Source organism: Lepisosteus platostomus, chromosome 10, assembly GCF_059453375.1.
Source record: "Lepisosteus platostomus isolate fLepPlt1 chromosome 10, fLepPlt1.hap1, whole genome shotgun sequence".
NCBI lineage: Eukaryota > Metazoa > Chordata > Actinopteri > Semionotiformes > Lepisosteidae > Lepisosteus > Lepisosteus platostomus.
In genome coordinates, this window is record NC_142620.1 from 35243232 (window position 1) to 35259340 (window position 16109).

The following is a 16109-nucleotide window of genomic DNA, read 5'->3' on the forward strand; positions in this document are numbered from 1 at the left end:
CACCGGTCACCTCGAATACAGCATCAGCCTGCTCAGCCAGAGCCAGGGCCTGCTCCAAGGGGACCAGCGCGGCCAGCATCACATGGCGTTGCACCTCAGTCGGCGCCAGGGCCCGGAGGAACGCCTGGAGCGCTATATCCCGGTGGGCCTCCTCCGGGAGAGTAGGGTAACCCTGGCGGGCTAAGTAGGCCACGTCTGCGGTGACAGGACCCAGTGGCTCTCCCATTCGGTGGCAGCATTGGGCCAATCTCGCCCACAGCAGTCCCAGCGCCTCCTCTCTCCCGCCAAAATGCCTCCAGAGGGCCGACGCCAACGCCACGTAGTTGTACCGCTGGTCCCTGGGTACATCCAGCAAAGCCTGGCAGGCCATCCCCTCCAGAACCGCGGCGAGGTGGCATTATTTCTAAATATCTAAATATCACAACATGTGTACACAGCGATCCCCTCAGATTCAAGCTAGTGCGTAATTACGCATCGATGAAAAACCGGAGGTTTAAAAAAAGATAATTAGCTCACTGATAGTTTTATGTGCAAGCTGTGAACATTTTCACAACTCATGGTCTTTAAAATGCAGTTATTGGTTCACAATCTGACAATGCATTGTAAATCATTATATTTGCATTGTAAGTCCCTTAATTCACTTTAAAGATAGCTTTCTCACTATTTAGATTTATTTTTCATACGATTGTTAAACAAAGCAGGAGCGTATACTACAGGTATTTCCTCATGAGATCAAATGTGGAAAGGTTAGAGTAATCATTTTTATTTTTTAAATAAATTTTAAAAAAGTGTCAATTATATAAAAAAAGTTGCATTTAATACCACTCGATAGTTATATTAATAGAGATAAGCTCTGTATTAAAGCTCACATCAAAGATCAAACAGCAATATCTCATACACAGGGACTGATCTGTGATGTGGTTGAGTGTGAATTGTGGCGTTCTACCAGGCAAAGTTGTCTGTGCTGAAAAATAAAAATCGGTTTAAGAACTATAAAGCATACTGTAGTTTTTGTTAGACCATTAGACATGCAATATACTTCCTCATGATCATCTTACAATCTCTGATTAAGCTGCAAGTTTTTATTTTTATTTTATATACACAATACTGCTGACAGAAGAAAGATTCCCATGCTTTTACTCAGCAGCTTCTTAAAAACAGCACCAATGGTGTTTAAAACGATTTTGTTACACAGAAGACTGACACAGCTTCGCGCTGTGAATCTCTTTTTCTAAGAAAACATGTTTCCATAGGGGGAGGTGCCTTTCGCTGGAAGACTCGCCCTATTCTACTTTGAAAATACCTGTGAAACCGGTTTAATTCGTCACAGCCAGCACTCCCGCAGAGAGTGATGAAAGCCGCGCAGCGCCAGGCAAATGCACATTAATGTTGGGCTTTTGGGCTTAGGTGGATTTGCGCCATACAGTTCAACCTGCGGTACTGCTGTGTACATACAGTATGAACATGTTGTGTTATTTTGAATTATAAAAAATGTCAATATACTGTAGTCTCCATAATATTTGCTATTTTAGTTTTTCAAAGAAGTGTTTTTGTTAAAAAAAAATTCATAGCGATTGCTGGATTTGAACATCCGACCTCATGCTTATACTGTAAATCGGTCACTTAAACTGTCACGTGACCAAGGCAAGTCATGTGACACGAACTGAAACAGCAATACAGATAGAGAAATATGGTCAGAAGGTCAACCACATGTAAGACTTTGATGCTTAAAATGTTTAGGGAGAAATGGAATATTGGTGTGTATTTTTTCTTTAAAATACCAATACCAGCAACATACAGTTTACATAATATCTTTATGTTCCTAAATTAATATAGTTTATGACCTTTGCATGCATTATGCTCCTCTGCTTTTTAAGCTTAGCTGCTAAAATTTCCCTTTAGTAAAATTTCATATAAATATTCAATACTGAGCGGATTAAAATGTGCACAGTAAAGAGATTAAATGATTAAATCTTTTCACTAACGACCAATACACCACAAGCCCAAAAGCACAACATTATTAATAATATCTTCCGTGTCGCACTAACATTGGAATGTTTTTTTTACAAGTGTAAAAAGAAGCGATACACAACATGTCTCCTCTATAACTCTTCAGTTTACAGAGAAATTTCACCAGAGCCTCACAAGATTGTCCAATAATACTCTTCTTGTGTCTAATTTTTAGTTAAGCAGGATTTGAGCTACAGACCATAAGAAAAAAAAAGAATCCACCTGCGATTCGGGTGTTAACAAAACGTGTTTACAAAGAAAGTGAAATACAGTAATACTACCAGCTATATAGATACATAGATTTAGATATTTAGATCCTTAAATTAATATCATTATTAATTTCTTTAGATATGTGATTCTATATTATATTCCCGATTATAAAACAGATAATTCCTGTCCTGGAATCTGATTGGCTGACACCTTTCTGAAGCGGTGCCATAATCTCTGGTATATGCACACCCCAGAATTTTGACTTTTTACTTTGTGATAAAGAAATTTAAAGACTACTTCTTAGCATAAATAAGAAAGCATAGATAAAAGAGCTTGGATTCTCATGTATCTCATACACATATCTTTTTCTGCTGTCTTTGTTGAGGTCTTGAGGATCCTTGTGATATTTTGAGCTCTCGTTGAATGATAAGTATCGCAGTTTAAATCATTTTCATTGTTAGAAATTATGAAAAATAAAGTATTTTTGTTTAAAATGACGGTTACAAAGAATGTGAACCAGCATAATACTTTGAGTTTACAGCTTGTCCAAGGTCATTAATTATTAACACTATTGGTAATATCTTTGGTAAAGGCTTTGATGCATAAAATATTTCTGCATAATTAAAATATTTATGATAAAGGTAGGTTGTGTGCTTTTGCCCAATTGAGCAATCTTGCTTTCATAAAATATATCAACTTTTTAATGAATGATGATTAACATGCTGTAATACACAGTTTAAATTTAAAAGCTCAAATGCTGTACATGAGAGGTTAAGCTTTATTGGCTCCTCCTGGCAGTTTAACAAGGTGATTCCGGATACTATTAACATAATCTCATTTGCATATGGTAATTTCCGGTATGATGTCAAATGACGCATTATACCGCATTATACCGCGTTTTGATGTGGCAGGCCCACCGCGTTGTACCGTGGCGTACCCCACTCGTTTTGAATGGCTGCATCTGTAAATATCTTATTTTAGGAAAAAGCATACTAACGACTACTTGTTTATTTTGTTAAGCATTCTTTTTCTTTTATCTTTTAATAGAATAATGAAGAGGCAATCTTCAAATTACCATCAAGATTGAATGTTTCATGTCTGTGCATGTGTGTTCTCAAAAATGTAAATAATGACAATGGTCAACCTACTTTAGGTAACATGAACAGTAATGCGACCTTTGCTATGTACCAGATTGTAAACTTGGTTGTTTGTTGTATCTTCAACCACTGTTTACGGGGTGTTCTGATTGATGAATGCGAAACCTGTTTGATTAATCATTCAGGTTAGATGGGGCACTCATGCCTGACTATCGGGTATGAAGATGTGTCAATTGCAGCATTAGAAATGTATAAGTCTCTCAGTTTTACTTGAATTTTAGCAGCTGTTCTGTACATCACATGTGCCCTGGGTACATTTACTATTATGCAGGATACTTAGCAGTGTATAAGGCAGTTACTAAAAAATATAAATGATGACTGATCACCACACCACTATACGAGCTCCTTACTTGAAAATGTAGATGAAAAAATATTAGACATATTAGACAAAAATATTTTGATACTGTGCAAAATAAACATTTTTTTTTTACAGAAATAAAAAAGATCTAAGTAAAAACCAGGGATGTGAAATATTTGCATTGTGAATAGAGCTTTCAGTCTGTTTTACAGACCTGTTTGAGACACTGTCTGAAGAATGAGGAATGTCGATTGTATGTACAAGAATTCTTGCAAACAGTGCTTTTAATCTTCTTTCTGCAAAGCTAGAAATGAAAATCAAAGAGTAGAATGCTAATGCCTTCAACTTTGTAAAAGAATTGGAGGTATATGTAAAGAACATGAGTGAAATTACTTCAAATTTGCTGTTTTCAGATGGGAAACTAAAACCTGGTGCATAGAACATGTGGTAACACCATATCACTGATCACCCAAACAAATTTATTTGCCCTGATGGACAGAGTAGCGCAGATAGGTGTTTACAGCTATAGAAATGGAGAGAGAAAGGTTGTTATGAATGTCTTTTCAGATGCAGCAGAGTTTTTGAGCCATGTTGGAATAATAGCTACATGTACTTAACTAATTTTCTGCACCAACATTTAATTGTAGATTGCAACCAGGAGTCTGTAACATATGTAAAAAGTTTAATAAGTTCAAAGTGTATACTGGGGTGTTTCTGTCTTTGTGTTTTTAACAAAAATAATAATTGCTTACACTTATATAGCGTTTTTCTGGACACTCCAGTCAAAGCACTTTACAGGTAATGGGGACTCCCCTCCACCACAACCAATGTGCAGTATCCACCTGGATGATGCAACGGCAGCCATAGTGCACCAGAACGCTCACCACACATCAGCTATCAGTGGGGAGGAGAGCAGAGTAAGGTAGCCAATTCATAGAGGGGGATTATTAGGAGGCCATGATTGGTAACGGCCAATTGGAAATTTGGCCAGAACACCACGGTTACACCCCTACGCTTTTCAAGAAGCGCCCTGGGATTTTTAATGACCACAGAGAGTCAGGACCTCGGTTTTACGTCTCATCCAAAGGACGGCGCCTGTTTACAGTATAGGGGCATCAGGACCCACATGGACCGCAGGGTGAGCGCCCCCTGCTGGCCCCACTAACACCTCTTCCAGCAGCAACCTTAGTTTTTCCCAGGAGGTCTCCCATCCAGGTACTGACCAGGCTCCCACCTGCTTTGCTTCAGTGGGTTGCCAGTTGTGAGTTGCAGGGTGATATGGCAGCTGGCAGGTGATATGTTTGCTTTGATACAGACTCCAGACCCCCAACATCTCGGCAAAGATGCCCCCTGTTTTGAAGCTGGAATGTTCATGGTGCCAGGTGTTTCACAAATTATCTATATTCTTAGACAACTGTTTTGTCACCTTCCTCAGCCTGTAACAATATCATCTAATAGGAAGTAGAAAAAAGCAAGCACATAGTTAAGACTGAGTTTTTGTTGCTCTAATTTGTACTTAAAAACATTTGATTGGATAGTATATAGTCTACCAATTTTACTTAAAATATGTAAAATAAATCATACTGTGAAATATAAAAATGCATATTAGTTATTTTAAAACTATGAAAAATGATAATTTCCCTGTCGCCTACTCAGAAAGTTTCTAGAGGTTTCTTTATCATGTAAATCAACCCAGAAACCAATTATTCTAATGGACCCATTGTCCTTTTGTCTTTTTATCTTTAGAAATATTCCCTTTTATCATGAGGTTCTGAGTAGTATATCCTGGTGGTATTAGTAAAAAATATAAACAATTAAAACTCATAGTTAGGACTATATTTTTCATATGTAGATCTTTTGATACTCCTCTTGTATATGGGATGCTCCAAAATTTTTGGCCCGACTGGTGAGTGGTATAAACCTCTCATGTTGTGACAAGAGTTAACTTTCCAAACATATTTTTTTATTGTGACATACAGTCACAATAGCTATTATTCTTAACAATTAAATATTAAATACTGTTAATATTACAATTGCATTAAGGGATGTCAGAAATATATTGGTAGGGGAGTAAGTATGTCAAAATAAAATATACAAAGCTCTTGACAGGAAGTTGCAAAAATTCTGCACTTAAGTTGCTTTGTCAAAAGGTGACACTTCCAGTTTTCATGAAATGTCTTTTTTTTTGCTTGCAACAACCTTGGAATTACAGTTTGCTTTATGGGCTTCCATCCTGATAATGTACCTGGAAACCTATCTATTGCCCCATTTATACATATGCAATAAGGTTTCAGTTTGCCCTAGCTGTAAATAAACCATAGATAATTGGGTCCAAAGTTGTAAAACACTCTTTGTTGAATCGTACACTGCCAGTGTTAATCAAATTCATCACAGTCAATAACAAAAATAATTTGTCTAACAGTTCCTTGAGTCACTAAGGATCCATTCTGAATACGCTTCAGATGCATTGGTTTGTGTCAGTATAATCTGCTGATAGATTGCTTTTCCTAATGCAAGAATAATGACACACCCACAATGTCTTAATAGTGTTTACAGATAAATAAATGTAAACATTTCAAGGTTTGTTTTAAGATTCTCATACTGATCACTGTTCTATTAATTGCAACAAATGCATTGAGAATGTCTGGAGAAGGCCAATTTTAAAATTAACACATACAGCCTCTTCCATCATGTCCAGCTCCCTTTTGAGCAAACGGTGTGTAATTATATGTTGTGATGTCCCACCTTCCTGAGTAGCCTGGTGCCTCTGGGTCCAAATATCCACCACCACGGTCCCCCTCGTTTATAAATATATGTATAAAAGTTGCGTATTACCGTCAAGGGGTAGGCGATCATGACTGCCACGGGTTTAAGCATGTTCTATCGTATCCCTAAGGAATCAGGCAGTTATGGCTGCGTGGGATGTCTGGTTAGAGCTGCAGTTCCTGGGGTGTGAGTGCAAGCCGTGGATGGGTGTCAGACTGGCTGTCCAATCAGCTTGCTTATACGCTGCACAAACAGGCTCGTGTGAAATTTAAGAGAAACAGGATGCTGGTGCCTTATATGGACTGGCAGTGGCAGGCCGACTTGGTGGACATGAGAGAGTACACCGAGTTCAACAACGGTTTGTTACATCTTAACATGTATACTCTCTGAGGTCATTAAAAATCCCAGGGCTTTTTTCGAAAAGAGTAGGGGTGTAACCCCGGCGTCCTGGCCAAATTTCCCATTGGCCCTTACCAATCATGGCCTCCTAATAATCCACCTCTATGAATTAGCTTCATTACTCTGCTCTCCTCCCCACTGATGTGTGGTGAGCATGCTGGTGCACTAGGTGGATGCTTCACATTGGTGGAGGGGAGTCCCCATTACCTGTAAAGCGCTTTGAGTGGAGTGTCCAGAAAAGCGCTATATAAGTGTAAGTAATTATTAATTATTAATTATTATTATTATTATTATTATTATTATTATTATTATTAAACATTGGCTTACCTTAGTTAAGTTCTGGGTAAATGGTTAAGTGTCAATCAACAGTCCAGAAGCACAATATATAAGATCACATCAGGAGAAGGAAAGAGAAGAAGAAAAAGGAAAAAAAGAGGTCAGATTACAAGACAGGGAAGGGAAGGCGGAACTTGAAGCTTGTACCAAGTGAGGGTCCCTAATTCATGCTCATCCAAAAAAACTCATGTGATAAAATGCATTTCTTTTGAATTTTGCTAAGACAGCTTGCCATTATGTAGCTTTTAGGGAAGTTGGAGTTCCTGAGTGAAGAATCTCTTGAATTAAAAGAGATAGGGTCCCATTTATTTTGTAGCTTTCAGGTTAATTGTAATTGTATTCTATTTAGTTTTTAAAAGGAAGTTTATCTTTGGCTCCTGTAGGCATTATTTTAGAGTCAAATACTTGGTAGCAGCCAGTGGGTCTTCTGGGTGTAGGCCTCTGAAACGCCTTATCTGTGTACTTATACAGATGCAGCCATTCAAAGTGCGCAGTACAGACACGTACCGGAGGTAATTGGCTACAGCCTCGCGATGATGCAAAATACCGCGGTACCTGATTGGTTGACCGACAGGGGCACTCGTGGTCCGTTGGTCGGTCGTAGAAAGATTTACAGTAAATGTCTTTACTGTGCCCGTTTTAATATTGAATATTTATATGGAATTTTACCACTGAAGGGAAATCTTAGTAGCTGAGCATAAAAAGAATAGGAGCATACTGTAACGCGTGTGAAGGCCATAAACGATATTAATTTTGGAACATAAACATACAGTATATGGCTAGTCTCGGTACTTTAAAGAAAAAATACACACCAGTATTCCATTTCTCCCTAAACATTTTAAGCATCGAAGTCTTTAACTAACATGATACAACAAGCATACTTTTAGAATTTGATTAAAATGGAATATAATATGGAATCGTGTATCTAAAGAAATTAATAACGATATAATTATATTCATGTACCGCAACACAAGAATAGTACACGCTGTACATTGTCTGTTGATAATGCACTCCGCATGGGACCTTGCTGGTGGCGCTGTGGGTTAGGTTCCTGACTCCCATGACACATGGTGAGTGTTCAAATCCAGCTGAAACCATTACTTTTTTTTTAACAAACATTTCTTTGAAAAAATAAAACTTTTCCCTGGGTTAGAGATTAAATAAAACCTCACTCGCACCAAACAAATTTATATTTCTAAATATCACAACATGATCGAATTTAAGTCATTTTAATAACAATGAATAGTCACCTATGCATTACAATATAAACATTTATATTGATTTAAATAGTGTTTTGATTTCAATCGCAAACGCAGGTTTAAATATATGTGTTTTTTGATATCTTTGATATCTTTGTCTTCTAAGTATCTTAATAAACTTTCAGCATAGCTTTCTTCCCATTTAGATTTATTTTTCTTGGGATCTTGGGATCAAACGTGGGAAGATTAGATTGTAATTGTTTTTATTTTTTAAATACGTTTTCGGGTTTGGATAGGACGGACACAAGAACTCAGACTTGCGGAGTTAAAGCAACTTAAAGCCTTTATTTTTCTTCTCCGTCACTACCTGCTAGCCCGGCTCTCACGCGCCCCCGCCCGCCAACAACGCAAGCCAACACACCGCCTGCGCACCCGAGAGAGAGAGAAAAGAGAGAGAGAGTAAGACCCAGGGGTGCAGAAGCAGGGAACTATTTACAAGGAAAACGGATACCTCCCCAGACTGTACGCCCACTTCACTGTGGGACAGCTAAACTGGTCGGCGGCCTTCCTAAACCCCGCCATGACCACATTCACTCCTGTCCTGCCCTTCCCCGTGCACCCCAGCTGGGCGCTCTTCGGCCTCTGCCCGGGGCGAATGTATATTTAGATATTTAGACCTGGCACGGCACTGAGAGAGAGTCTGCATTTATAACTTAGTTTTTAAAATTAGTCAAGCAATATGAAGCATCTATTTCCATTTAAGGAAATCTAGAAAATACATAATTGAGATATACAGGTATGACAAACATGCATTTTTTACTATATTAATAATTTATATTACATGAAAACATAGTAAAGTATCCTAAATTCACTCAATATTTTAGAATTGCATTCTGGTTTTTCAACATTTTATTCCAATTTTACTTATAATGCTCTGGGACATAAAATGTACCACAATTATAGAATGACCCTGGCATTAAGAACATATTTTATTTAAAAGGAAATAAGCACGTACTGTACTGTAAAAAAAAGAGGTCAGAGTCAAATAATAAAGTTTTGATTAGTGATTTGAATTACTCTGTCAATAATGTATGGATATTTCAAAATTCTTTAACTTGGTAACTAATTTTGACATTACTCAGCTTTGTGTAACTGAAAATGTAGTAACTAGACACGTAGACTACAGGTGTTTTACTAGAAGTTAACAGATCTGTGTTTCATGTTCTTGCTTATAGTGTTAAAATACATGTTATTGTATTAGTGCTTCTTGTTCTTGTTTGTAAGTTATTTATGATGTATTTTTCAAAGCTTGTTAATAAAAGTTTTGTAGTTATATACTTCATTATTTTAATTGTTCTAAATAGTAAAATAAGTTTGGAATAGGTGCTGATAATAGTAGTGTATGTGCATATCATGATCTGGAGGGGTTTCTTTCCAAAAGCTTGCTTAGGGCTGGCCCTGCAGCAGGAGTTCAATATGAAAACATACAGATGCAGCCATTCAAAGTTCACGGTACAAACCCGTACCGTGGGCAACTCACTATGTCATTTTAACAGGCTGTGAAAACAGTAACAATATACTTTGTACACACAGCAAGTGTTTTTTGTAACTCTAGGAGGTTTCGTGAAAAAGCTAACTTTACTCCTGTAAACACCTGATCATCTACTCTAAAGATTTCAGTGCTTTGTGTATATTCTAATCACAGTGGGTGCAGGGTGTGTGGGGACACTGCTGTTCACAAGCCAATAGCATTTAAACCACAGCACCCACAATGCAAAAAGCACTAAGCACAGAAGAGTGACACAGCTTCGTTTTTAAGCCATTTTTTTACCACGCTTGAATATTCTTTTGTTCATATCTTCGCAAGGGAAACACAGAAAGCCTTCAAACCAAATGCATTTTAAAGACCACAACTTGTGAAAATGTTCACAGCCTCCACATAAAACTATCAGTGAGCTAATTCTCTTTTTTTAAACCTCCGGTTTTTCATTGATGCGTAATTAGGCTCTAACTGGAACCCTGGGGGACTACTGTGTACACAGACTCTAAATATTAATGTAGGGATTTCGGGTGCACGTGGATTTGCGCCCTACACCCTGCGGCACCGCTGTGTACAAACATGTTGTGATATTTAGAAATATAAAAAATGTCAGTATACTGTAGTGTCCATAATATTTGCTAATTTAGTTTTTCAAAGAAATGTTTATTTGTTAAAAGAAAACTCATGGCGACAGCTGGGTTTGAACACCCAACCTCAGGGTTACAAATCAGCTGCTTAAGCTGTCATGCCACCAAGGCAAGTCAGATGACAAGCATACATATAGCAATGGAAAGTCTCATACTACTGTTTGTGCAACAGTACATGGATATAGTTATACCGTTATTAATTAATTTAGATTTGCGAATCCATATTATATTTCTTATTAATCAAATTCTAAAAGTATGCTTTTGTTTACCCCGATAATGAGCATATTCCCAGAAAAGGTTAAAACGATAACTTTTCACAAAGTACATAAATATACAATAATATGGTCAGAAGGAGCATGTAAAAACGTTTCCGAAATAACCACATGTAAGACTTTAATGCTAAAAATGTTTAGGTAGAAATGGAATATTGGTGTGTATTTTTTCTTTAAACTACCAAGACAAGCCATATACAGTACAGTTTACATATAGTAATATGTTTATGTTCCTAAATTAATATCTTTTATGAGCTTGTGAAAGGCATGGTGAATCAGAGATTCTCAAGACTTACTTTGTAAGATTGGAAATGAATGTGTGATCGGATCAACGAAATGTTGTGGTGTTACTTTTTGTTAATGAAAAAATATTTTTTTTTTTACAAAGTATTTTACAAAGAATGTGGACCAGGGTAATACTTTGAGTTACAGCTTGTCCAAGGTCATTCATTATTAACACTATTAGTAATATCTTCGGTAAAGACTTTGATGCATAAAATATTTCTGCATAATTACAATATTTATGATAAAGGTGGTAGGTTGTGTACTTTTGCGCAACTAAGCAATCTTGCTTTCATAAAATATGACAACTTTTTAATATATAATGATTAACATGCTGTAATACACAGTTTAAATTTAAAAGTCTAAAAGGTATTTTAACTTAAATTCTTAATTGAATAAAGATTGTCCCTCAGCAGTGATCAGGATTCGAAACCCGGTGTTTTCTGGCGACAGTTCAAATACTGTACATGAAAGGTTAAGCTTTATTAGCTCAACCTGGCGGTGATTCCGGATACTATTATCTTACTGCAGTATTATAAGGTATGACGCGATATGACATGTTAAGACACGTTAATTTGCGTCAAAACGCTCCTTTTGAATGGCTGCTGTACAGTATGAGAACCAGATAAATTCACATTTTACAAAAAATTAAAAGAGATGATCAAGGAGCTGAAAAATTCTTAGAGCTATAGCCACCACCTCCAGACAGAGCTGGAAAAGGCACAGCAGGCGATGGCTGCCCTTTCTGGTCTCCAAAACTGGTCTGAAGTGAAAGACAGAAGTAATAAAAATTGGCAAAGGTAGAAAAACCACTGTTTCAGCTTAGCTAGGCCCTTACTGAACATTTTTGCAATGGTGGATTTTCAGAAGCCCTGCTACAAAATAGCCAGTGGAAAAAAAATAGAAATCTAAAGAAGAATCTCTTGCTTAAGGAAAAAAAAATAACAACAAAAGAACCAAATCCAACATCTCTCACAGGAACTTTTAAAGGTTACAATAGACTTGCATCTGCTGAAAAGAAGTAACAAAGACATTCAATGAGTTTAACTCAAAAGTTCCTAGAGACCACTGAGGTTCATAATCCTGTAACCAAAGAGTTCTCCAAAGTACGGGGCATACTGCAATCTGTGACACAAGAGTTTCATATTCACAGACACAGACAATACCAAGCATATGTATAACAAAAATTCAGAGGAAATGTGGAAAAATTTGAATTGAAGTTGTCCTCAAAAACTTGGTATTAGAAATTTTTCTGGGAATAGAAGTGTATATAGAAATATACAAAACAATCTAATAATCAATAGTGTTTTCTTTCTTCTTTTTTCAGCATGGAATAAACCTATTTCTTGTTCCTTTGCACCCTACGTATGCTTTCGCAGCTACCCACCTGAACTAATAATCAATCTGTTTATTTTTTAATTTTTAAACCTAATACTGATGTTTTTGATGAATGATTCAGCAAACAAACAAAAGATCACCAGTTAATGCTCTGGAACAGGAATCCCATTTTTACCCAAAGAGTTGCGGAAGCATAGAATAAGCTACCTTGGATCAATGTACTACTAGCTACCAACAGGCAACTGAATGGCCTTCTACCATGTGTAAACTTTATTATATTAGTATGGAATTGGAATAGTTACATATTTACTCAAAAAGTTTCTTAGATTTCCCATTTTTGTCTTCTACCTTTATTGTTAGTACAGCTTAGTTTGGATGAAAAGACAAGATTCCTGTCATTTAACAATCACATTGATCAGAATCTTCATAACAACAACTTACAGTACATTATACATGAGCAGTCTATATGAAATGTGGCAGTATCTAATCCATCCCATTTACCAATCACATCTTACAGACATATTGATAATTGTTTAATTAAAATAATTTGTTCATGCACAAAGCCTAAAAAGGCCGCTTTAATGCAGCAGCATCTTACTTCTACTACATCCGGTACTACACTCTGTCTCTAGTCAGAGTGGATCCCTCCAGACCGACCTCTACATTAATAGAAACTCACCTGTATTTAAACAAGGTCCTTGTGAGGTTACTTTGGCTACTGAGGTTACTGTGGTGTTCTCTATATTGGAAGTTTTCTTTTGTTACAAGCCTGTCTTTTCTGTAAATGTTGTGTTTTCCTGATTTAATTAAATGAATGCAATTTTTAACATATTCGTGTTTCTGTTTATCACCACCTACCCCTAGAATGAACTGAATCCATATCCATACAAACAGCATTCTGCACCATATACAGATCCAGCCATTCAAAATGCGCGAGGTCCGCAATATACTGCATCATACCGCATGTTAATTGAATTATGATAATAGTATCCAGAAGCACCTTGCAGAACCACCAGATGGAGCTAATAAAGCTTAACGGCTCAGAGAATGCACCCGGTTTCGAATCTCAGTCACTGCTGAGGGACAATCTTTTGTAAATTAAGAATTTAAGTTGTATACTCTTTAGACTTTTAATAATTTTAAACTGTATATTACAGCATGTTAATCATTAAACGTTAAAAAGTCAGTATGTTTTATAAAAGCAAGATTGCTCAGTTGGAAAAAAGTATACAACCTTCCAACTTCTTCATAAATAATTTAATTATGCATAAATAATTTATGCATCAAAGTCTTTAACTTGGTAACTTACAGCGGGTTATGGTTTTAACATGCTTGTTCTAACATTATTAAGCTTATATACTGTACTTCATAAAAAGTTATAACGTTTTATCCTTTTCTAAGAATACGTACTGTAGTAAGAACACCACTTGCAGTTATTCTAAAAAGATAAATGTTGTAATGATTTAACTAACTTGATAATTATGTTAATATGGAATTGTGTAACTAAACAGCTAAAGTATCACAAGTGGACATTTTGGAAAAATAAGTAATAGGTTTATTCCATGCTGAAAAAAAGAAGAAAGAGAACACAACGTTTCGGCCGTGGAGCCTTCTTCAGGTGTGCTAAGATTTTTGAAAGAGAATGCGTTCAGTGTGAGGACCAATTCTGCAAGGCGTACCAGGGTGTGGGTGGGTGGATCAAGCACTGTGCGTTTGTCCAGCGTGTGCTTGAGGGCTGTAAGGCCGTCATTATGGGGAATGATGGTGTAAAGAGATGTGATGTCCATGGTAAAAATATGGCATTCGGTACCCTGAAATTGGAAATCATTGAAAAGTTGGAGCGCGTGGTTGGTGTCTTTGATGTATGAGGGAAGATCTTCAACCAGCGGTCTCATGAGGCTGTCGAGAAAGGCTGAGATGTAAGTAGTTGGACAGTTACATGCTGATACGATGGGGCGTCCAGGGGTGTCCGGTTTGTGGATTTTGGGGAGGAGGTAAAATTGAGATACCTGTGGGTGTTCCATGATGAGCCGGTTCGCCTCCTGGGGGAGCTCGTTGCTGCTGATAAGAAGGGAAATGGTGGATACCACTTCCTTTTGGTAGTCAGTGGTAGGGTCCTGTTGGAGAGGGAGGTAGGCAGAAGTGTCAGTTAGATGTCTAGAGGCTTCAAAGATATATAGATCCTTACGCCACACCACAACAGCACCTCCTTTGTCCGCTGGTTTGATGACGATATCATCCCTGTTGCGGAGAGACTGGAGCGCCTGATTTTCTCCTTGGGTGAGGTTAGACCTATGTTTACTGGGTATAGAGAGTGCCTTGGGAGCTTGATTAGTGCATTGGTTGATGAAATAATCAACTGGTGGAAAACAACCAGAGGAGGGAGTCCAACAGCTCCGTTTGGGATTAATGTTGTTAATGACATCAATAACCGGGTTGTTATCAGCTGCCTGTGAAGAGGAATTGTCGGCAAAATGTGCTCTGAGACGGATCCTGCGATAAAAGCGGTTAAGGTCGACATTGGTCTGAGGGATGTTCAGCTTCCTGGGAACTGGTACAAAACTGAGCCCTTTGCTGAGGAGGGATCGCTCATCCTGTGAAAGGGAAAGGTCAGAAGGTATGGTGACAACAAGGTTAGGGTTGGTGAGGGTGTCCGGGGTGTTGATGGTTTTCTTCTGTAGAAGATGACTGAGTTTTTTGTCCTTCTCTGTAGTGAGAAACTGGTAGAGTTTAGAGTTGAGAGATCTAATGAGGTTAGTTATGAAGGGAAGATGATGTGGAGCTGACAGCCGTAGAAATTCCTTAGCCTCTTTGATGTTGTTGTCGGAAAGGATAATCTGTTTTTTGAGGGAGAAAATGGTAGAGAGCATTAGTTTCCTAGAAAATTGTTTTGGAAGTCTCTGAGTGTTACTCTGGGTGTTATCAGAGTCAAAAGAAAAGGTATTAAATTTAAGGTGAAATCCTTTAGGGATGATATTATGTCGACGACATCTGTAAAGATGCAGCCTTTGCAGCCTACGCATTCTGAGGCAGCTACCCACCTGAACTACTATTTTGGAAAAATGTTGACATTTAAAAAAAAAACTTCTATTGTCCTTGTAGTGGTAATTAGCACTTCAATATCAAAGCGCAATCAGAGCATTACTTTAGGTCTGTTTCTCATAGAGCCATATGAATAAAATAGTCCACTATTATAGATTATTGTGAATATGATGTGTCTCTTTCAGGTTTACACCTGAATTGAGAAAATCTATATTTTGTCTTAATCCAAATGTCAGCAGCCAGCCAACAATTTAACTTGAAATGTAAAGAAAAAATTTCAACTGTACTATACAGTACACCACCTGGAACTGAACCTGGTCCGTTGGCGTTATTCAACAGGGAACCAGCTAGATGAATTATTGTTACAGATACGGCTGACATTACTGATTGTGCAAGCGGGTTGCCAGTGCGGTGACGTCACCACCCTTTCCTGTGAACAGCAGGGACCTCAGTTGGCAGGCTGAGGGGAGATCTCCCTTTAGCTCAGCTTGCTGGTTCCCTGTTGAGTGACACCAGAGACCCAGGTTCAAGCCCCAGTGGCAGATGGCCAACTTGAGGCAGGAGCAGTGAGGGTACAAACCCTCAAGAAACCAAAAACGTTACATTATTATAC

The 16109-nt window shown here is 37.7% G+C and overlaps 1 protein-coding gene across 1 annotated transcript; it reads right to left on the reverse strand.

Annotated features, from left to right (window-relative positions):
• Positions 1-8757: 8757 nt before the first annotated feature.
• LOC148653661 (uncharacterized) lies at positions 8758-15477 on the reverse strand. Its single transcript, XM_088647355.1, has 2 exons — positions 14134-15477; positions 8758-8799 (listed from the first exon to the last, which is right to left on the reverse strand). Exons 1-2 carry the CDS (start codon positions 15475-15477, stop codon positions 8758-8760), a joined length of 1386 nt encoding a protein of 461 aa, XP_088503481.1.
• Positions 15478-16109: the final 632 nt, after the last annotated feature.